The sequence below is a fragment of the Salvelinus alpinus genome, chromosome 4 (genome assembly GCF_045679555.1).
Source record: "Salvelinus alpinus chromosome 4, SLU_Salpinus.1, whole genome shotgun sequence".
Classification (NCBI taxonomy): Eukaryota; Metazoa; Chordata; class Actinopteri; order Salmoniformes; family Salmonidae; genus Salvelinus; species Salvelinus alpinus.
Window position 1 is genome coordinate 42,013,774 of NC_092089.1, and position 22,987 is coordinate 42,036,760.

At 46.3% G+C, this 22,987-nt stretch overlaps 1 protein-coding gene across 5 annotated transcripts in view; it reads left to right on the forward strand.

The window, feature by feature from the left end:
* Window positions 1-22,987, forward strand: part of LOC139573663 (triple functional domain protein-like) — a 149,929-nt gene that overhangs the window by 111,906 nt on the left and 15,036 nt on the right. For all 5 annotated transcript variants that reach the window (XM_071397389.1, XM_071397385.1, XM_071397387.1 and 2 more), the window contains 10 exons: window positions 11,943-12,226; window positions 12,391-12,561; window positions 18,492-18,587; window positions 18,946-19,094; window positions 19,318-19,384; window positions 19,749-19,852; window positions 19,965-20,034; window positions 20,260-20,349; window positions 20,530-20,673; window positions 20,846-20,923. In XM_071397389.1, the coding sequence (XP_071253490.1) occupies window positions 11,943-12,226; window positions 12,391-12,561; window positions 18,492-18,587; window positions 18,946-19,094; window positions 19,318-19,384; window positions 19,749-19,852; window positions 19,965-20,034; window positions 20,260-20,349; window positions 20,530-20,673; window positions 20,846-20,923 (1,253 nt within the window). The remainder of the gene's footprint in view (window positions 1-11,942; window positions 12,227-12,390; window positions 12,562-18,491; window positions 18,588-18,945; window positions 19,095-19,317; window positions 19,385-19,748; window positions 19,853-19,964; window positions 20,035-20,259; window positions 20,350-20,529; window positions 20,674-20,845; window positions 20,924-22,987) is intronic.

Below are 22,987 nucleotides of genomic sequence, written 5' to 3' on the forward strand. Positions count from 1 at the left end.
AACAGGGAGAGCTTTGTGTGGGCTGTCTGTTTTACTCCTCCAGCCCTGTATGCACTGCAGGGTAGATTGAGATCTGACTATAAATATGTGTGAGAGGCACCTTAGCAGCTACAATCAGTCACACTGCTGAAAGTTCTCTTTGTGCATTGTTTTTGTCAGCAATAAAACTAATGTAAGTGTATTGAGCTTAGCTTAAATAAGGACATTGCAACTGTGCTGAAAAGTAAAGCTGCGACTATATATGCTACATTTCTACAATACATACTGCTTGGTCCAAACATACCAAAACAGTCATAAAGAGGGCACGACAAAACCTTTTCCCCCTCAGGAGGTGAAAAGATTTGGCATGGGCCCCCAGATCCTCAAAAGGTTCTACAGCTGCACCATCGAGATCATCCTGACCGGTTGCATCACCGCCTGGTGTGGCAACTACTCGGCATCTGACCGTAAGGCGCTACAGAAGGTAGTGCGAACGGCCATCCTTCCTGCCATCCAGGGCCTAGATAATAGGCGGTGTCAGAGGAAAGCCCATAAAATTGTCAGAGACTCCAGTCACCCTATAGATTGTTTTCTCCACTACCGCACGGCAAGCGGTACCGGAGTGCCAAGTCTAGGACCAAAAGGCTCCTCAACAGCTTCTACCCCCAAGCCATTAGACTGCTGAACAATTCATAAAAATCGCCACCGGACTATTTACATTGACCCCCCCCTGTACACTGCTGCTACTTACTGTTTGTTTGTTACCTATGCATAGTCACTTCGCCCCCACCTACATGTACAGATTACCTCAGTTAGCCTGTACTCCTGCACACTGACTCGGTACTGGTGCCCCCTGTATATAGCCTCGTTATTGTTATTCTTATTGTGTTACTTTTTATTATTACTTGTTATCTTAGCCGACTTGGTAAATATTTTCTTCTTCTTGTACTGCACTGTTGGTTAAGAGCTTGTAAGTAAGCATTTCACGGTAAAGTCACCACTTGTTGTATTCGGTGCATGTGGCAAATAAAGTTTGATTTGATTTGTGGAAGCTGAGCCCATGCTGTTTGAGGGCTGGAGCTTCTACTAGGGGTTTTACGGTAAAGTGTGCCGTCTGATTCTAAATGTTCCTTTGGGACAGAGGAGGCTTGCACTCACAGTACAACAGCCCACTCTCTGGGAGAGTAGAGAAGAGAGAGCAGATCCCATCCCACAAACACAGCAGACTGATCTGAGCTAGAGGATACAGCTGCTTCCTGTAGCTTTTTCTTAAACTACATGATACTTTATCTGTTTTATAAAATTATTTTGAAGAATTGGATTTAAACAGTGTGAGAACTTGAATAGTACCAGGGCAGGTTGCCATGGCAAATGGAATACAGTCTATTTTTGCTGTTAGTCCTCTGTACCATATGAGTTCTCAAGCGGGACCCTCAGAAAACTGCAAATTCTGGCTGCTGGATTTGGGTATGTAACGATACTGTATAGGACCTATATAGAACCAGTCCTTTAAGTGTTCCAGTCCATTAACAGTGTAGAACAGGCTCCAACTTTGTAATGGATTGTTATTGTTGTGATCATTGGTATAATGAAGTAAAATATTGAATTATTGTTGACATTATTTTGCAGCATACATTTTTTTCACAGCCTACTGTAGAGTACATATTAACAATAATGCCTGTATTGTATGTGAGAGCCTGGGGGATAAGGACAGTAGGCTATTATATTGATTGAATGGGTGTTATGGAGTGGATTATATTGGTGCATAAAAATGATTGAAATACCGTATTAAAGCTGGCACGCTTTGGACTAGATTAAGAGCTTCTGAGTCACATGTGGGACAGACACAGACAACCAGACAGACAGAGAAACAGACCGGCAGGAAGGCATGCAGGCTGGCTGGCTGACTGATTGACTGTCTGAATCAGCCATGTTACTACCTGTTGACGGAACGAACAGTCTATACAGCTGTAGTAACTGTGTTTGTTCCTGGTGCATCCCACCCACCTCAGTGATGTCCAAACCCTATCCTCCTCCTCGCCCATTCACCAGGATCAAATAGTTAGCCAGCTCACTTTCCTGAATCATCTTTAAAAACTCCATAGTTCGTATAGCTCATAGAGAAAGATTGACTTGAAATAGAAATGTATGAATAACTTGACATGATCAATAACCCATAGCTTTCTGATCAACAGTTACATCTGAATGTGTATTCATGTTAGCCGGCTGATTGATCCTTGCTTTGTGATGATCCACCCCTCTGGTGATATTCTTGTTATTGTAAACATGAGGAGAACAGACAGACACACACAGTATCACCCACTGCATCACACAGCTGGCTTAGCCTGTGTGCCCTCCTGTCCTGTGTCTGATGAGCCTTGTTAGGTTTCCCAGGAAGTGGGCCAGACATCTTAATCCAATTGTGACAGAGGACAGTGAGCCACCACTCTCTGATTGGCTTGGACTGTGCCACATGTCTCCTCACTAGGGCTGGCACAATAACCGTATAACCGTGTAAACGACGGTTATGGATGGAGACCGTCGTGAGAATAAAATATTGGTCTTAACAATTTTTTTTAAATAATTTGTTTTTTGGTTTTGTGGAACGAACACAGGAGAGAGATGGGACTGCCGGGCATTCTTGTGGTTGAGTCCGTTTCTATGGTAACATGGACAATTAACAACATAATGAAACTTTGCTGCTCCTTGCAGCAAACGTAGAAATAGCTAACGTATAAATAGAATGAATAAAACATGCTTGGAACTGCGAACCCTGGCAAATTCATGGGTACACTCGCAATGGCTCCCTGGTATTGTGATTAGGGCTGTTATGGTGACCATATTACCGCCACACCGGCAATCACAAGTCATGAAGGCAGTCAAATTCCACGTTACCTTTTTATTCACAGTAAATAGGCTTCTCCAAACTCTGATGCTGCTGATGGTCATTGGTAGCCTACCAAACTTGCTAACTGACTTGTACTCAGCACTCTATTATCCCTCTAATCACTCTGAACTCAATGAAAATGTATTCGAAAATCTAATCAAACACTTAATGAGAGCCCATAAGCTCATGTTGCGCAACAATTCTATAGGCCTGAGAAAACAGAGTGATGGCCTCTATTAAAAAGAGGAGAATCCCATCAGCTTTCTATAGGCTAGGCCTACTATATTTATTTCTCAACTTTCCTAATATTAAGCACAATGCTTCTCTTAACAACAGGAACCACGGGAAAAGCTCCTTTGCTATTTAATTGCATAGATGACATGTATATCTTTTTCCTGACCCCGTTTTTGAGAGGTGCATGATAATGGTGCATCCTAAATCAAAACAAATTTCACACATATTATTTAGTATATGTAAAGACAAGATTAAATCAAGAATAGTCTGATGGGTGACAATATTAGCGTATCACTTGTGAATGAAATATTATCACTTGTGAATGATATTATAAAGGTGCATTTAGGTGCATTTAGGTAAGGCATTTAGGTAAGGCATGAAACAACACCTTCTTTTTGCGACTTTTTCAAATCATAGTCCCACACTTTATGTAGTCTATCCCATGTTTTGATAAGGTTTGTAAGGTTTGTATCACAAAAGTGGCCAAATAACTTCTTAAAATTAATCACATTAATCTGCTTTTCAATGGGTGTAGAGCCTACCTGGCATACATACACAGCGCATGAGTTTCAAGTTTGGGAAAGATAATTTTCACCATAAAAATGCACCTTTATAATATAAGCATTACATGCATAATCACATTTTGTGGTCACTTTTGATAATGGTGTTTTTTCGCTAATGGAACATTTGCGCGTATAGCCTACTTCCATGTGCACATTGCTGCGCTTATAATGTGAAGAAATAAACAGCCTAATAATTTATCAACATTTTAATCTGTTCAGGGGCAGAACGACAGCGTCAGCCTCATTGAGTAAAATGTTTTTTTTTTTATGCTAGTGGTTGTATTCATTTGGGATCTATCGCATCCCACAACTGTCGCAGACTATGTTTGGAATATTTATTTCTCGCACAGAATTATTATTATATAAATTTATTTTTTAACTAGGCAAGTTAGTTAAGAAAAAATTCTTATTTACAATGACAGCCCACCAGGGGACAGTGGGTTAACTGCCTTGTTCAGGGGCAGAACAACAGATTTTTACCTTGTCAGCTCTGGGATTTGATCTAGTAATCTTTCGGTTACTGGCCCAACGCTCTAACCACTAGGCTACCTGCCACCCCAAAAATAGAATAGGTCAACTTTTGTACTATGGGGGATAGTAGATTGACATAGGCTAGTGCTTTTGTTGTTCGTTAGGCCTACTCATCTTGTTGGCTGACGAAATGTAAATGTGGACAGTTCTTCCAATATCTTCAATATGCTCCTCGGAATTGGATAAGGATGCGCGCAGTTGTGAGAAGGACTCGATGAGGTGAAGGAGAGAAATGTGAGTGAGAGGTGCTTTGGAGCACACAGCACGCAGGGAGAAGGGAATTACAATTATTATATTCAGCACAACGGCCACGAGCCGCAAAAGGCATGTCTTTTTTTAGTGGGCATTACGGCCACAAAAAGGGGATGCTGCCGGGAAATTCGAGTCATTATCAAGTGCTTGTCAAATTGTGAAGGAGAGACTGATGAAGTGTGTACAGCCTGCACAAAAAACAAAGCAGAGCCCATGCCTTCAATGCAACTTTTTTCAAATCATCATTAGAGTCGCGTCATGTAGCCTAAGAATGTATTAAAACTCAAATACCACAACTAAAGTTACGTAATAACTCTAAATTAAACATATAGGAGTACCTGTTTTTTTGTTAACCGCTCAACACTGAATAGCTGCATGTGCCCACTCCCTCAAATCGTTTGGAGAAAATATCCTTTCTTTTATTCAGCTTTGTTCAATTGTATTCTTCATACTATAAAATAATGCCACGGAAATCTAAGCAAATCTTGTCTGCTAAATTAACTAGTGTAGCCCACAGCCATATGGCATATCCAGATCAGGACCTAACATAAGGACAACTCAGAGTATGCTATTCTGTTCCTCTGAAATAGACTACATTTTCTTCATATCATGTTTCTTTAAACCTGTCTAAAATAAATAATAGATTTTTTGTGAAGGTGTAGGCTATATTACATGGATTTATTAAATGTAGATGTTCCAAAAGTCAGCATCAGTGGCTTGTAGACAATGTGTGGAAGCCAGGAAATTATAAATGTGTTTAGGTTCATTAACGGTCAATTACCGTGGGACCAGCTGTCACGGCCGTTGAATGAACTGGACCAAGGTGCAGCGTGGTGAGCGTACATGTTCTTTTTATTAGAAAAGACGCCGAACAAAACAATAAACACTACAAAACAAACCGTGAAGCTTAAGGCTATGTGCCATAAACAAAGTCAACTTCCCACAAAGACAGGTGGGAAAAACAGCTACCTAAGTATGGTTCTCAATCAGAGACAACGATAGACAGCTGTCCCTGATTGAGAACCCTACCCGGCCAAAACATAGAAATACAAATAATAGAACATAGAATACCCACCCCAAATCACACCCTGACCAAACCAAATAGAGACATAAAAAGGATCTCTAAGGTCAGGGCGTGACACCAGCAGTTATTTGCTTGACACAATCAGCAGCTGACGAAATTTTGTGACCGCCACAACCCTAATTGTGATGCAATAATTTCCATGGTAATGTAGAATATTCATTCATGATGTGGCTCATGCAATGGTATGCATTTTTTGTAATACAAGTTGAGTTGAATCAACAAATCACAGCACATATTAATGGTACACTTCCTGCTTTTACTTCTTGCTTTTCTTCCTGTTTTGCTTCTATATGTACTTTCTCAATTGCTGCCAGTCCAGCCATTATGCCATCATTAACTTGATTGGGCACGCCTGTTCTATTTATATGGCAGCACATGCAGCCAGGAGCAGAGGAGAGGAGAAAAAAAAACATGTTCAAAAATATTTCATAATATATACTATTATTATTTACTTTTTGCTATTCGAACGGTTATTACGGTGACTGCGGGCATTTGTCTGGCCAATAACCGTCATCCAAAATCCATGCCAGCTCTACTGCTCACCCCCATTCTGTCTCATACTCTACTGCTGATAGTGACCTGAAATGTACTAGGCAGACAGGGATACCATATTTACATGTGTTTGAACGTACTGTATGTGTCATGCCAGAACCTATTGTGTCTCCTAATCCCTAGGCTTTAGCTCAGCGGGCTCACATAGTCACAGCAGACCCGGGTTTGGGACAGGTGGCAGTAGTGAGCTCAGTGACTGAGGTGACTGATGAAGACCCACTGGCGGGAGATCAGACTGAGGTCACCGCAGTGCTTATTTTCCTACCCAGTACCCAGAGACAGGATGCATCCCAAAAGGCACTCTATCCCCTATATAGTGCACTACCTGGTCAAAAGAAGTGCACTAAATAGGGAAAAGGGTGCCATTTGGGACACAGAGACAGTGTCCCACAGGGGGGCATGTCTGTGATGTCTGGGGTTATTTTACACCCTGTTGAATAAACAATGGACAGAAATGTGTCAAGGCTGGTGACCCTCCTTCTGTTAAATCACTGTCTACGTCTACGAGGACACGCAGCTCTCTCAAACCAATAATATATCTCGCCCCAAGAGGCACCTCTCAGGGCAGCACTTCAAAGTTAGCTAGTGACACTGCTTTGTAGCTGTGACAGGACTGTAAGATCAGATAATCATTATTGTCCCTGAGGGGAAATTGGTCTTGGACATCTTTGTCTCAACCACACAAAAATACATGAGTACAAATACAATATTAAAAGAGAAGTTATGTTGTGTTCTTCACTGAAAATACTTTTGGTGTCCCAGTCAACCAGGCTAGTTATTTTTCCTTCATACAGTATATGATACCCCGTAGCCCACTTTCTGAGGTGATTGATGGGCTGCCCGCAGCCTGTGAGAGCTCTTCAGACCTACTCTCAAATAGCGCTGTTACACCAGGGGTCAGGCCCCTTGCATGCCTCGGTCCTGTTTGCTCAATATGTGGAGTGGATACACACTCATGTGTAGAACTGTGCACCAGACTGAGTTTGCCCCCCTGCCACTAACCCACTGGCAGGGCTTTTTAATGGAAGAGTTCAAAAGCATTTGATGTAAATGTGAGAGATATACTATAACTGTACCCTTTTAGCCAGCTAGATGAGACAATATGGACACGGAGTAAGTTATTTGTGTCTCCTTCAATGTAATAACACTGATACACTGTGGCATGTGGCATGAGTGTACTTCCCTCAGGTAAGTAGAGGGAAGGTGGGCCTGTGGGGAGGGACACACTGAGCCCTGTCTCTGTGGTGTACTAGAAGGCTAGGTTTGTTCAGGTGGAGATCTGATGCCTGTTTCCTTCCTCCTCTCAGAATGGAGGATGGGGCTGGGTACGGCTGGGCTGGCCTGGAGGTGTCTGCCTAGTGGGTCTGGCATAGTCTGCTGTACACGCTTGCTGTACACGGCCCACGCTTGGATTGCGTCCTACCTGACAGGTCGCTCCTACCAGGTGGCGTGGCGAGAATCTGTCTCCGCACCACGTGCTCTCACCACTGGTGTCCCCCAGGGCTCTGTTCTAGGCCCTCTCCTATTCTCGCTATACACCAAGTCACTTGGCTCTGTCATATCCTCACATGGTCTCTCCTATCATTGCTATGCAGACGACACACAATTAATCTTCTCCTTTCCCCCCTCTGATAACCAGGTGGTGAATCGCATCTCTGCATGTCTGGCAGACATATCAGTGTGGATGACGGATCACCACCTCAAGCTGAACCTCGGCAAGACGGAGCTGCTCTTCCTCCCGGGGAAGGACTGCCCGTTCCATGATCTCGCCATCACGGTTGACAACTCCATTGTGTCCTCCTCCCAGAGTGCTAAGAACCTTGGCGTGATCCTGGACAACACCCTGTCGTTCTCAACTAACATCAAGGCGGTGACCCGTTCCTGTAGGTTCATGCTCTACAACATTCGCAGAGTACGACCCTGCCTCACGCAGGAAGCGGCGCAGGTCCTAATCCAGGCACTTGTCATCTCCCGTCTGGATTACTGCAACTCGCTGTTGGCTGGGCTCCCTGCCTGTGCCATTAAACCCCTACAACTCATCCAGAACGCCGCAGCCCGTCTGGTGTTCAACTTTCCCAAGTTCTCTCACGTCACCCCGCTCCTCCGCTCTCTCCACTGGCTTCCAGTTGAAGCTCGCATCCGCTACAAGACCATGGTGCTCGCCTACGGAGCTGTGAGGGGAACGGCACCTCCGTACCTTCAGGCTCTGATCAGGCCCTACACCCAAACAAGGGCACTGCGTTCATCCACCTCTGGCCTGCTCGCCTCCCTACCTCTGAGGAAGTACAGTTCCCGCTCAGCCCAGTCAAAACTGTTCGCTGCTCTGGCACCCCAATGGTGGAACAAACTCCCTCACGACGCCAGGTCAGCGGAGTCAATCACCACCTTCCGGAAACACCTGAAACCCCACCTCTTTAAGGAATACCTAGGATAGGATAAAGTAATCCTTCTAACCCCCCCCCCCTTAAAAGAGTTAGATGCACTATTGTAAAGTGGTTGTTCCACTGGATATCATAAGGTGAATGCACCAATTTGTAAGTCGCTCTGGATAAGAGCGTCTGCTAAATGACTTAAATGTAAATGTAAATGTACACATCCAGTGTTACTGTAACACATGGTCCTGCTGGCCTTCTACTGCTCCACTTGGTCGATAGGACCCTGAAGCATGACTGAAACAGCCCGTAATGGCACCTTCCTTTATGTCAGTAATATTGCAACACATTTGATAAATGGAGTCAGGTTTTCATGGTATGCTGCTATGAGTTATTTACAAGTCTCTTGAAAGCCCTCGGTTCTCCGCTGCAGACACAGAACACCATTTTAGAAAAGTACAGGGCTGTGTGAACACCTCATCTTCTCAGGCTCACTGGCTCGGACTCCCACAGCTGGGTTAGACCGAGAGTAGAGCGAACACATGCTTTATATCAGCAGGATATTACACTACAATATATAGGTCTCCTGAAGCCATTTTAACTAAGGACTGTGATCCCCCTCAACCCCCCCATCCACCCCACTCTGTGACACACATGTTCACTGTCACGAAAGACCCACATGTGAAGTGTCTATCAGAATATACTGTAACTACATACAATGCTATTCCCCACAGAGTGAAAAGAGGAGAGGAAGAGTTACTTATTTTTCAATCTTTTATTTTCAAATCAGTTGAATGTATTTTTAAAGAAATGCAGTGTCCATTAACAGGTCTTGAGGTATTGAGACATTAGTTGGAGTTGTCAGAGCAGTCAGAGAAGCGCAGGGCATCCCTTTTGCTCTTGTCACCAGCAGCCTCCTGCTTGCCGTACATTGTCTTCTCCATGGTCCTCCTCTTCCCCATGCAGCTAAGGAAGGCACAAGACAAAACGTACCAATCAGTGTGGTCTATTAATACATGTTGCTATGAGATGAACATTTTAACCTTCAATTTCATCTTATATGGAAGTGAGTTCTGGCCCTTATCTATAGTTGACGTGATCTATTTTCGGTTCCAAGCACCCTTTCATTTAGGCTAAGAGTTGAGACTGACCTGATGAAGTTCTCCATGGCGTCGAGGCGCTGCTCCATGCCCTCCATCCTCAGCAGAACCTTCTCCTGAAGCTCCATCATCAGAACAGCCTTGTTGCTGTCCCCTTTAGCCTGGCACTGGAGCAGACCTCCTTCCCCTTGGCCTTGCCTTGTCCACTTCCTCCTGCTGAGCCACAGGCAAACCAGGCAGATGACCAGAATTACCCCCCCGAGGGCCAGGATGGTGCAGTCCACGTCAGGCATGGTTATGGAGTCCAGGATGGAGGTCTTGTACTCCTCCCTTCTGTCCACCACATGTCTCAACTCGTCTGGTGTCATATCCATGCCAACTCTGGACCAGGTTGGGAGTTTGCAGTGCTGCACGCCAATGTCAATGCACACCATCTTGAGAAGAAGTAAGGCTAAACGTGAGGATGAAGTAGCCCCAAAAGGCTCCTGGGCTTATTTGCTCCTGGGCTCTTTGTAGGTCTCGAGATGTGTCAGTCTGATGCAACCGTGTCTGAGGAACAAATGAAGGCCTGGGCCAGTGGCAGCCTCAGATCACCCTCAGCAGTCCCCTTGTGACATCATTTGAGTGCCATTTGACATCATTAGACTGTCATGATGTCACAATCCAACCCTGCCTGAGTATCAATGCCTGAGCCAATGAAATGCAGCCCCAGACCATCTCAGCAGACCTATTGTGACATCATAAAGCAGTCAAATGACACCTTGAATAATTTTGTGAAAATGGCACCCTTGCATGCACATCAAAACGATTGTAGCAAACATAGTGCCATCTGGAATGATGAATTAAAACTGTCTATTCAAACACGTCTTAAAACAACATAGTCCAACATAGTATCAAATACATCTGGAACTGAAGGGAAGGTTATTAACTCTATTCATACACTGTCTTTCATCTGGCGCACCATTCAGCCTGACTTGTTTGCGCAACATTTTGAAACAGTATGGAAGTAATTTACTGTGCTGTAGCTTTAGGAAAACAGCTGTAGAAACTTAATGAAATCATCCATGGCCTAGCTTGAGAACATCTCTTGAGATTGCTCTTGGCTGCTAAGAGAAACCCTTTCGACATGGCCATGGGTGTATCCTCCTTTTGGCCCGAGTCTCACTGTACAAATGAAAAAGAAAAGTCACACACTCCTCTCCCCTTGCTAAGACCCACTATGAACCACGATGCACTAGTGCAGCAGCACCCTGTTAATAATGCGTGTGTGATCAGTCCATGCCAAAGGCCCGATCAGTACATGATAATCATGGGGTCAATTCAGAGCCATCACCTTCTATCCCACTCAGATTTGTATAGGATTGTTAGAGATTTCTCAGCTCATATGTTGTTGTTTTGAATTGATTTGTTTCTCAGTGTTAGAAGTTCTAAGATTCTTAAAAAGGCCTGTTGTCTTTTCTCATGGCAGCATACTGTAGGTACATGTTATTTTTACTGAGCGAGTGGGTGCACTGTTGGGGAACCCTGACCCTTCCAGGATGGTCATCATGCCCTGTCAGAAGCTGTTGTGGTTAGACCAGATCAGTAGGAGGATCTGGTCACACAGAGTTCAGTTCACTGAGAGACAGAACCAACCGCTGAGAACACAGAGGTCACCTCACTGGACACTTTACTCTACTGCTGTCAGTGGGCTAAGAACCCGGCCACACAGAGACAGAAGAAACACATGGAGAATGTATTTGTCTATTCATCAAAAGTTCTGTTTTTGAAGGATACAACATTTCTATGAAGCCGGGACCTGGGCAATCTATCCACCCTGAGTAGCATCCCTCAGTTTACATCAGCAGAAGCACCCCACACTGCACCACATTTAAACCCACAGCCTCAGCCAAGTCCTCTCCCACACCTCTCAGGGGAGATAGAACCACAGAAGAGGGAGGTGGCATAAAGTAGATACACACAAGTTGCTTATGCAACTTTTATATAATGTTGTGTATTCCATGGTTTTTAAAAAGAGGTTCATCCAGTTCACTTTCAAAGGAGGAACGTCTATCGATAGACGCTTCAATGCAGAGGGTGGACACGCAATGTTAGGATGCGATGCTCCATTCTAACCAACATGTACTAAAATGGAATGTTTGAGTATAGATACATAAATAATTATGCCTCCTAGGTAATGAAGTACCTTGCAAAAGTGCATCTAATCTCATTGGTACCCTCATAGCTGAATTCAGACCCATTCCCAAGATACTGTGCACTGTGACTGACCTCTCTCTCTCTCTCTCTCTCTCTCTCTCTCTCTCTCTCTCTCTCTCTCTCTCTCTCTCTCTCTCTCTCTCTCTCTCTCTCCTTCTCTTTCTCTCTCTCTCCATGTCTCTCCCCCTGCAGACACCCTGTCTGTGTCCAGTAACGATGCCATCCAGCCTGGCGCCAGCCACACCCTGGGCTTCCACAGCTCCCCGGGGCCCAAGCGACCGGGCAACACGCTGAGGAAGTGGCTGACCAGCCCAGTGAGGCGCCTGAGCAGCGGCAAGGCCGACGGGCACGTCAAGAAGCTGGCCCACAAGCACAAGAAGAACCGCGACGGACGGAGCAAGAACGCAGACTCCGTCGGCTCCCAGAAAGACTCGGACGACAACGCCGCCACGCCACAGGACGAGACCATCGAGGAGGTCCGTTCGATTGGTCACCCCTATCACTCATATATCACTTCCTTTCTTTCTCTTTTACATGATCTGTTCAACATTAAATATCTCCCTAATTTCCTTCTCTCCTTTATTTTGAGCCGATTGTGTTCTATGTAGTTGTAAGCTCTGTTGTCGTTGTCCCTCTACAGAGGATGAGGAACGAGGGGCTGAGCAGTGGGACTCTGTCCAAGTCCTCCTCCTCTGGGATGCAGAGCTGTGGGGAGGAGGAGGGAGAGGAGGGGGCTGATGCTGTACCCCTGCCTCCCCCAATGGCCATCCAACAACACAGCCTGCTGCAGGCTGACTCTCAGGACGACAAGGTGAGACACATACACTCACACACACTTAACAGGCCTCCATGAGGTTTAGTTGCAGAATATCAAAGCGGGGACAATCATCTTTCCTGTCAAATCTTTTGGAAATTAAAAAGAGACATTGGTAAATCAATGAATGTATTTACTTTAGACCAGGTTGTCTGAAAAGGTAGATATCTTATACCTATGCAGTTTAGCTTCATTCACTCATCATCACAGAACAGTTATTGTAACTAGAGCGATGGGCGTTTCTTTGACACTAATATCACTGTTTTCTCTTCTTTCTTAACTTTGCTGTAACTTTACCATAGCTTTATGTTGATTTGTGTTCTGCCTCTGTTTTGTCTCAGTTCCCGTACCTCTCCATGTAACTGCCTACGCTCTAGTCACACTCCCCCAACCAACCAACCAACCAGCCCTGACTTTATTTTACTTCCCAGCCATCCATCCTCAGTCATGCTATCTCCTCACCCTCGCTGCCCTATGTTTTTCAAGGACTAATGTTGCGGATGTGACGAATACTCCATTTGCTGTAGTTAGTGAAGTTTGACTAGAACTGACTGACTACCCCTTTAAAAACCTGGCCTTGTTTAGCCTGTTGCTATTGTTTAGCCAGACTAGCTGTGCTTGTGACTGGCCTGTTGCCCGGGTTACCCCTGTTGTAATGGAGTATTTAACAGCACATATACATTGTTCAGTCATGTGCTCCACTGTGGTGCCAGTGCTCAGAACCTTGCTCCAACCAACCCCAACCCCCGCCTCGTCCCCTGTATCCTCCATGCTAGCCTGGCCCCACTAGGCCCCTATTTGGCCCTGATTAGGGAGACCATACCCATTCCTTTTGGGGACATTTGGAATGTCGGGCGGTGTCAAAACACGTCAATGGTGAGCTTCTCTAAGAAATGAATGTATGATGCGGTGATGTCATCATGTGCTGTAATATGTAGAAACATCTTTAATACAGTGACAAATACTTTCCAGAAAATATTAATCAAATGTAGTGTAAACATATATATTTTTTATATACAGTTGAAGTTTACATACACTTAGGTTGGAGTCATTAAAACTTGTTTTTCAACCACTCCACAAATTTCTTGTTAACAAACTATAGTTTTGGAAAGTCGGTTAGGACATCTACTTTGTGCATGACACAAGTAATTTTTCCAACAATTGTTTACAGACAGATTATTTCACTTATAATTCACTGTATCACAATTCCAGTGGGTCAGAAGTTTACATACACTAAGTTGACTGTGCCTTTAAACAGCTTGGAAAATTCCAGAAAATTATGCCATGGCTTTAGAAGCTTCTGATAGGCTAATTGACATAATTTGAGTCAATTGGAGGTGTACCTGTGGTTGTATTTCAAGGCCTACCTTCAAACTCAGTGCCTCTTTGCTTGACATCATGGGAAATCAAAAGAAATCAGCCAAGATTTTTTGTAGACCTCCACAAGTCAGGTTCATCCTTGGGAGCAATTTCCAAATGCCTGAAGGTACCATGTTCATCTGTACAACAATAGTACGCAAGTATAAACATCATGGGACCACGCAGCCGTCATACCGCTCAGGAAGGAGATGCGTTCTGTCTCCTAGGGATGAACGTACTTTGGTGCGAAAAGTGCAAATCAATCCCAGAACAACAGCAAATGACCTTGTTTAGATTCTGGAGGAAACAGGTACAAAAGTATCTATATCCACAGTAAAAACGAGTCCTATATCGACATAACCTGAAAGGCAGCTCAGCAAGGAAGAAGCCGCTGCTCCAAAACCGCCATAAAAAGCCAGACTACGTTTTGCAACTGCACATGGGGACAAAGATCATACTTTTTGGAGAAATGTCCTCTGGTCTAATGAAACAAAAATATAATTGTTTGGCCATAATGACCATCGTTATGTTTGGAGGAAAAAGGGGGAGGCTTGCAAGCCGAAGAACACCATCCCAACCGTGAGGCACTGGGGTGGCAGCATCATGTTGTAGGGGTGCTTTGCTGCAGGAGGGACTGGTGCACTTCACAAAATAGATGGCATCATGAGGCAGGAAAATTATGTGGATAAATTGAAGCAACATCTCAAGACATCAGTCAGGAAGTTAAAGCTTGGTCGCAAATGGGTCTTCCAAATGGACAATGACCCCAAGCATGCTTCCAAATTTGTGGCAAAATGGCTTAAGGTGTAACGACTCTCCTCCTCCTCTTCATCCGAAGAGGAGGAGCAGGGATTAAACCAAGGTGCAGCGGGTTGTGAATACATATAGATTTATTTGCTGACGAAGACGAACACAAAAACTTATACTTGCATAAACTACAAAACAACAAACGACGTTAAACAGACCTGAACTGGTGAACATAAAAAACAATGCACTCATGAACAGGAAAGAACGAACGAGAGACGAGACAGTACCGTGTGGTGCAATAAACACAGACACAGCGACAACCACCCACGACAAACAATGTGAAACAACCTCCCTATGTATGTCTCTCAATCAGAGGAAAACGAAAACACCTGCCTCTGATTGAGAGCCATACAAGGTCAATTAAACCTGACACTTAACATAGAACAAACACAGACTGCCCACCCATCTCACGTCCTGACCCACTAAACACAACAATACAAAAGGAAAACAAGGTCAGGAACGTGACAGAACCCCCCCCTTAAGGTGCGAACTCCGGACGCACCATAAAAAAAAGTCTAGGGGAGGGTCTGGGTGGGCATCTGTCCGCGGCGGCGGCTCTGGCGCAGGACGTGGATCCCATCCCACCATAATAAATCCCCGCTTCTGTGGCCTCCTCAAGGTGGCGTCCCTCGCCACCGACCTTGGACTGGGAACCCTAGACATGGGTCCCGCTGGATTTAGGGGCAGCCCCGGACTGAGGGACGGCAGCTCCGGACTGAGGGACAACACCGGACTGGCTGGCGGATCCTGGCTGGCTGGCTCTGGCGGATCCTGGCTAGCTGGCTCTGGCTGGTCCTGGCTGGACGGCTCTGGCTGGTCCTGGCTGGACGGCTCTGGCTGGTCCTGGCTGGACGGCTCTGGCTGGTCCTGGCTGGACGGCTCTGGCTGGTCCTGGCTGGACGGCTCTGGCTGGTCCTGGCTGGACGGCTCTGGCTGGTCCTGGCTGGCGGAAAGCTCTGGCTGGTCCTGGCTGGCGGAAGGCTCTGGCTGATCCGGTCTGGCGGAAGGCTCTGGCTGATCCGGTCTGGCGGAAGGCTCTGGCTGATCCGGTCTGGCGGAAGGCTCTGGCTGATCCGGTCTGGCGGAAGGCTCTGGCTGATCCGGTCTGGCGGAAGGCTCTGGCTGATCCGGTCTGGCGGAAGGCTCTGGCTGATCCGGTCTGGCGGAAGGCTCTGGCTGATCCGGTCTGGCGGAAGGCTCTGGCTGATCCGGTCTGGCGGAAGGCTCTGGCTGATCCGGTCTGGCGGAAGGCTCTAGCGGCTCCTGTCTGGCGGACGGCTCTGTAGGCTCTTGGCAGACGGGCGGCTTTGCAGGCTCATGGCAGACGGGCGGCTTTGCAGGCTCATGACAGACGGGCAGCTTTGCAGGCTCATGACAGACGGGCAGTTCAGGCGCCGTTGGGCAGACGGACAGTTCAGGCGCCGCTGGGCAGACGGGCAGTTCAGGCGCCGCTGGGCAGATGGGCAGTTCAGGCGCCGCTGGGCAGACGGGCAGTTCAGGCGCCGCTGGGCAGACGGGCAGTTCAGGCGCCGCTGGGCAGACGGGCAGTTCAGGCGCCGCTGGGCAGATGGGCACACCTGTAGGGAGGAGACGGAGAGACAGCCTGGTGCGTGGGGCTGCCACAGGACCCACCAGGCTGGAGAGACCTACAGGAGGCTTGATGTTACGAGACACCTGAAGGACCGGGCTGTGGGGGAGTACTGGAGCTCTGGTGCGCAGCCTTGGCACCACTCCCCCAGGCTGGAATACTACACCAGCCCGTACCCTCCAGAGTGCAGGCACAGGTTGAACCGGGCTGTGGATGAGCACTGGAGATCTAGTGCCTACTACGCGCACTTCTCTCTTAGGCTCTACTACCACATTTGCCCGGTACGAGCGGAGCGTAGGCATAGGACGCACTGCACCCTCCCAGCGCTCCGGAGACCACAGCACGCAGAGCCGGCGCAGGATACCCTGGACCGAAACTGCGTACCGGAGACCAAACGCGCTGAGCAGGCACAATACGCCCCGGCTGGATGCCCACACTCACATGACACTTTCGGGGGGCTGCTCTATAGCGCACCGGGCTATGGGCACGCACTGGCGACACCGTGCGCTTAACCGCATAACACGGTGCCTGACCAGTGACGCGTTGCTTATAATAAGCACGAGGAGTGCGCTCAGGTCTGCTACCTGGCTTAGCCACACTCCTCTCTAGCCCCCCCCCCCAAAAAAATTCTGGGGTTGCCTCTCGTACCTGTCCCGCTGCCGTGCTGCCTCCTCATATCGCCGCCGCTCAGCTTTCGCTTCCTCCAGCTCAGCTTTGGGGCGGCGATACTCCCCAGCCTGTGCCCAGGGTCCTTCTCCGTTCAACTCGTCCTCCCAAGTCCACAAGTCCTGGTTGCTCTGTTGAGCTCTCCCTTTTCCCCGCTGCTTGGTTCTGGTAATTTGGTGGGTGGTTCTGTAACGACTCTCCTCCTCCTCTTCATCCGAAGAGGAGGAGCAGGGATTAAACCAAGGTGCAGCGGGTTGTGAATACATATAGATTTATTTGATGACGAAGACGAACACAAAAACTTATACTTGCATAAACTACAAAACAACAAACGACGTTAAACAGACCTGAACTGGTGAACATAAAAAACAATGCACTCATGAACAGGAAAGAACGAACGAGAGACGAGACAGTACCGTGTGGTGCAATAAACACAGACACAGCGACAACCACCCACGACAAACAATGTGAAACAACCTCCCTATGTATGTCTCTCAATCAGAGGAAAACGAAAACACCTGCCTCTGATTGAGAGCCATACAAGGTCAATTAAACCTGACACTTAACATAGAACAAACACAGACTGCCCACCCATCTCACGTCCTGACCCACTAAACACAACAATACAAAAGGAAAACAAGGTCAGGAACGTGACATAAGGACAACAAAGTCAAGGTATTGGAGTGGCCATCACAAAGCCCTGACCTCAATTCTATAGAAAATGTGTGAGCGGAACTGAAAAAGCATGTGCGAGCAATGAGGAATACAAACCTGACTCAGTTACACCAGCTCTGTCAGGAGGAATGGGCCAAAATCCACCCAACTTATTGTGGGAAGCTTGTGGAAGGCTACCCAAAATGTTTGACCCAAGTTAAACAATTTAAGGCAATGCTACCAAATACTAATTGAGTGTATGTAAACTTCTGACCCACTGTGAACGTGATGAAAGAAATAAAAGCTGAAATAAATCATTCTCTCTACTATTATTCTGACATTTCACATTCTTACAATTAAGTGGTGATCCTAACTGACCTAAGACAGGGAATTTTTACTCTGATTAAATGTCAGGAATTGTGAAAAACTGAGTTTAAATGTATTTGGCTAAGGTGTATGCAAACTTCCGACTTCAACTGTATATATATATTTTTTTTTTAACTTATCCATTTTTTACTTAACACTTATTTTTCTTACAACTGTATTGTTGGTTAAGGGCTTGTAAGTAAGCATTTCACTGTAAGGTCTACACCTGTTGTATTTGGCGCATGTGACAAATAACATTTGATTTGATTTGAACATTAAACCACACACCTCTCTTTCTCGCTCTCACGCTCTCTCTACTTTCTCGCTCTTTCTCTCACACTCTCTCTCTCGCGGTCTCTAATTTCTCTCTCGCTCTCACGCTCTCTACTTTCTCTGTCTCTCTCACGCTCGCTCTCCTTTCTCTGTCTCTCTCTGTCTGTCTCTCTCTCTGTCTCTGTCTGACTCTGTCTCTCTCCCTCCCTTCCAGGCGGCCTCTCGTCTATCGGGCCGACCCAGTAGTTCAGAGACACCCAGTGCGGCTGAGCTGGTCAGTGCCATCGAGGAGCTGGTCAAGAGTAAGATGGTAAGACCCAGCCATCCATCAGTCTACCACACTGCTGTCAGTTACGCACACTCACACACACACACACTGCCAGCTCAGCTCAGGCCAGTCTGGTGCCAGGGTGGATGTGACGTGTGACGGTGCCATGGCCCACCAGTCATCTGTGAACCATTTGAGTCACCACACCAACTGACTCCTTCTCTTCATAAGACCTGGCACAGCACTTTAATGCTGCCATATTTTGTCACACCCTCATAGCAGCAACACCACTGCTCTCTCTGCTAGCACAGTGATTGTATGGAGAAGCTCAGCTTACTCACTGCATGTTCACAATGAATCGCTCTCTCTCTCTCTCTCTCTCTCGCTCTCTCTCTCTCAGTCCCTGGAGGACCGTCCCAGCTCTCTCTCTGTGGAACATGGGGACAGCAGCAGCCCCTCCCTCAACCCCTCCGACAACTCCCTCCTGTCCTCCTCCTCCCCCATCGATGAGATGGATGAGCGCAAGTCGGGTTTCCTCAAAAGACGCCAGTGAGTTCAGTTTCACTCCTCAATGTCTCATATGTAGAAATAGAATGACTAGAAGGGTCGCCCTCATTCAAGCCAATGAGGCCGTAATGATGGTCCTTTTCTAGTCATTCTATTTCTAGGGTCTCAAAGCCTACAATATGCCTTGAGCCATCAGATAAAACTGTCCTGTGGTGGTCTAGCTAAACAATCCTCTCATTGTTTACTTCACCTCTCTCCCCTACAGCTATGTGTTACTGGAGCTGGTGGAGACAGAGCGGGACTATGTGAGAGACCTGGGTTCAGTGGTGGAGGTGAGAACACATTGTTTCTTACTTTACTGTAGGCCCATAATCAATGACTCACTCCTCTCCATCACACTGTTCACGTTCTAGACTTGGTCAAAGTGCTAGGTCCTGTCCACAAAACAATCCCTAATCCTTACGACCCCTAGGCTCTCCATATAAATCGAAATGAACTGTATAGGTAAAATCAATATGGTAACAGCTCCACCTTGCCCTCTAGACATACATTTAGTGCATATACCTATCAGATCAGATCATCACAAGTGCCCTAAGGGGCAGAGGTTGTTTGTGGATAGGGCATTGGAATAGTATTGGCTGAATTTGGCGCTGTGTATAGTCCTGTGGTCACCTGAATGTCTTATCTCCCCTTCAGGGCTACATCAGCAAAATGAAGGAGGACGGCGTACCAGACGACATGAGGGGAAAAGACAAGATAGTGTTTGGGAATATCCACCAGATATACGACTGGCATAGAGAGTAAGACGAGAATAGTACCTACCTACAGTACTAGCGTTATTATTAGTTTGACTTTTATATTAGTATATTTATCACACTAATATTTCTCATACTCTTCTCTCATTGGCCACAGCTTCTTCCTAGGAGAGCTAGAGAAGTGCATGGAGGATCCTGATAGGCTGGCTCCCCTGTTCGTCAAACAAGTAAGAGAGATTTGATGATTTTCATTGGCCAAAATATACCATCAGTAGTGGATGTCGCTGTGCATCAAGGTTAGTGCTCAACCCTAACATTAACCCCTAACCTTAACCATAATCCCTCATTTAAAATGAAATGGGGTAGGGACATCCCAAGGATTCCAGATACCAAGGACCATAATACCACTTCCTCACCATTTCCCTTGTTTTGTTTCCTTGTTTTCCTGCTAGGAGCGACGGTTACACATGTACATCGTGTACTGTCAGAACAAGCCCAAATCAGAGCACATCGTGTCTGAGTACATAGACACTTACTTTGAGGTAAGAATACACACACTCCCTCCACCCCACAAGTGGGTTTATTCCAGTCTCTCGAACGGAGCACATATTTCATCATAAGAGCCTCATTGTTTCCTGTTCTCATACCTTGTGTTATATTTTTACGCAGTCCTTTGTTTTTACTGTGTGCAAATAAATCTAATGGCTCCCTGTGTATTTTAGGAGCTCAAGCAGCGTCTGGGCCACAGACTCCAGATCACTGATCTTCTCATTAAGCCTGTGCAGCGCATCATGAAGTACCAGCTCCTGCTGAAGGATTTACTTAAGTTCTCCAAAAAGGCTGCAGTAGATACTACGGAGCTGGAGGTAAGAACTACAATCTGGGTTTGATTTGATGGCCTTCCACCCCTAATAACATGGACAAGCATTAATATTGCTATGATTTTGTTTTTACCTGAAAGTTATACTTGTTATAAAGCTGTGATTATGTTTTCTTTCCCTCTAAAATGGTGTTTTCTATCTTCTCTGTTTCTCCCAGAAAGCGGTGGAGGTCATGTGTGTTGTGCCCAAAAGATGCAACGACATGATGAACGTTGGGCGTCTCCAAGGCTTCGACGTAAGACTCACAGGCTCTGTCTTCTTCAGGGAATAGAGAATGTAGTCTTTCAGTTCGATCTGGCTCAGTTTAGAAGGTCACAAATTCTCCAAAATAGCTTACTTGAATATGATTTCAGCCGATAAGATCATATGATACATGGGAGAAGGGCTTGGGTTTGCTGTCTCTCTCTCTATTTTCACTCGTTGTATTATATGATAATAGCATGCATATAATATGCATATTTCACCTGAGTGGCTAAGAATGAGTCTGAGGCTGTCCTCTGTCCTCTCTCCTTTTATTTGTATGTATTTTATTTAAAGGCCCAGCACAGTCAAAATTCTTTTTTCCTGTTTTTTTATATTAAACTGACACTGTAAAAGTGTGAACAAATTTGATTTCGGTCACGCCCTGACTTTAGTTATATTTGCTTTCTTTATTATTTGGTTAGGTCAGGGTGTGACAAGGGGCGGTTTGTTTAGTTTTTGTCGTGTCTAGGGTTTTTTGTTATCTATGGGGATTTTGTATTGTCTAGGGGTATGTAGGTTGATGGTGGCCTGGATGGGTTCCCAATCAGAGACAGCTGTTTATCATTGTCTCTGATTGGGGAGCCTATTTAGGTTGCCATTTTCCAGGTTGGTTTTGTGGGTCGTTGTCCTTGTTTAGTTGCCTGTGAGCACTACGTCGGCGTCACGTTTCGGTTTGTTGTTTTTGTGAGTTTGTTAAGTGTTCTTCGTTTAATAAATAGAAGAATGGATTCTAATCACGCTGCGCCTTGGTCCACTCCTTTAAACGGCCGTGACAGAACTACCCACCAAAAGAGGACCAAGCAGCGTGTGTCAGGACCCGGTGCGAGAAACAGTCACTAAATCGGCAGAACCCAGAAGATGAGGCAGACACAGCAGTACTAGAGATGGTGGTTTAATAAAAAAATAGATATCTTCCAAAATACAAAGAAAATCCACAAAGTGGTAAAAACAGCAAGGGAAAAACAAACCTCAAAAGACTAATACAAAAGAACAAAACCAGAGAACCTCTGGAAAATCCAACAAGAAAAAAATATATGTTCACAACAAGGCTTGGGCTGGGGCTGGGTGCTAACATACAAACACTGAGCAAGGAACTGAGGAACACACAGGGATTAAATACTAACAAGGGAACGACATACAGGTGCAAACAATAATTAGAGCAAGGGAAAAACAAAAGGTACAAAAAAGGTGCAATGGGGACATCTAGTGACAAAAAAACAGAACAGTCCTGGCCAAAACCTGACAGAATCCCCCTCCTAGGAACGGCTCCTGACGTTCCTACCAGCCTTCTCAGGGTGGAGGGCCCTGAACTGACGAATGAGGTCAGGGTCCAGTATGTCCTTGGCAGGAACCCAGGAGCGCTCCTCGGGACCGTAGCCTTCCCAGTCCACCAGATACTGCCAGGACCGCTGCACCCGGTGGGAGTCCAGTATCCGGTGGACGGTGTAAGCCGACTGGCCTCCGATGACACGGGGCGGAGGGGGAGGTCTGCCTGCCGGAATAAGGGGAGAAAAAACAACAGGTTTTAATAAAGAAATGTGAAATGTGGGATTGATTTTAAGGGATCTGGGTAAGTGCAGGCGAAAAGTAACGGGATTGACTCTCCTGGCAATCTTAAAGGGTCCGATGAATCTCTGGGACAGCTTGCGAGACTCCACCCGTAGCGGTAAGTTTTTTGTTGAGAGCCATACTCTCTGGCCGGGGTACAGGGTAGGACCGGGACGGCGACGTCTGTTGGCTTGTCGTTGGTACTGCTGTGAGGAACGCAGAAGATTAAGACGGGCCTTCTTCCACGTAAGCCGACAGCGTCTGATGAACCTCGAGGCTGAAGGCACTCTGACTTCTGCCTCCTGGTCCGGGAACAATAGAGGAGCATAGCCAAACTGACACTCGTGCGGGGATATACCAGTGGAGGAGGAGCACAAGGTGTTGTGCGCGTACTCGGCCCAAACAATGAAGGATGACCATGTGGATGGGTTGTTGGAAACCATACATCTGAGGGTGGTTTCCAGCTCCTGATTCATCCTCTCAGTTTGGCCGTTGGACTCCGGATGGT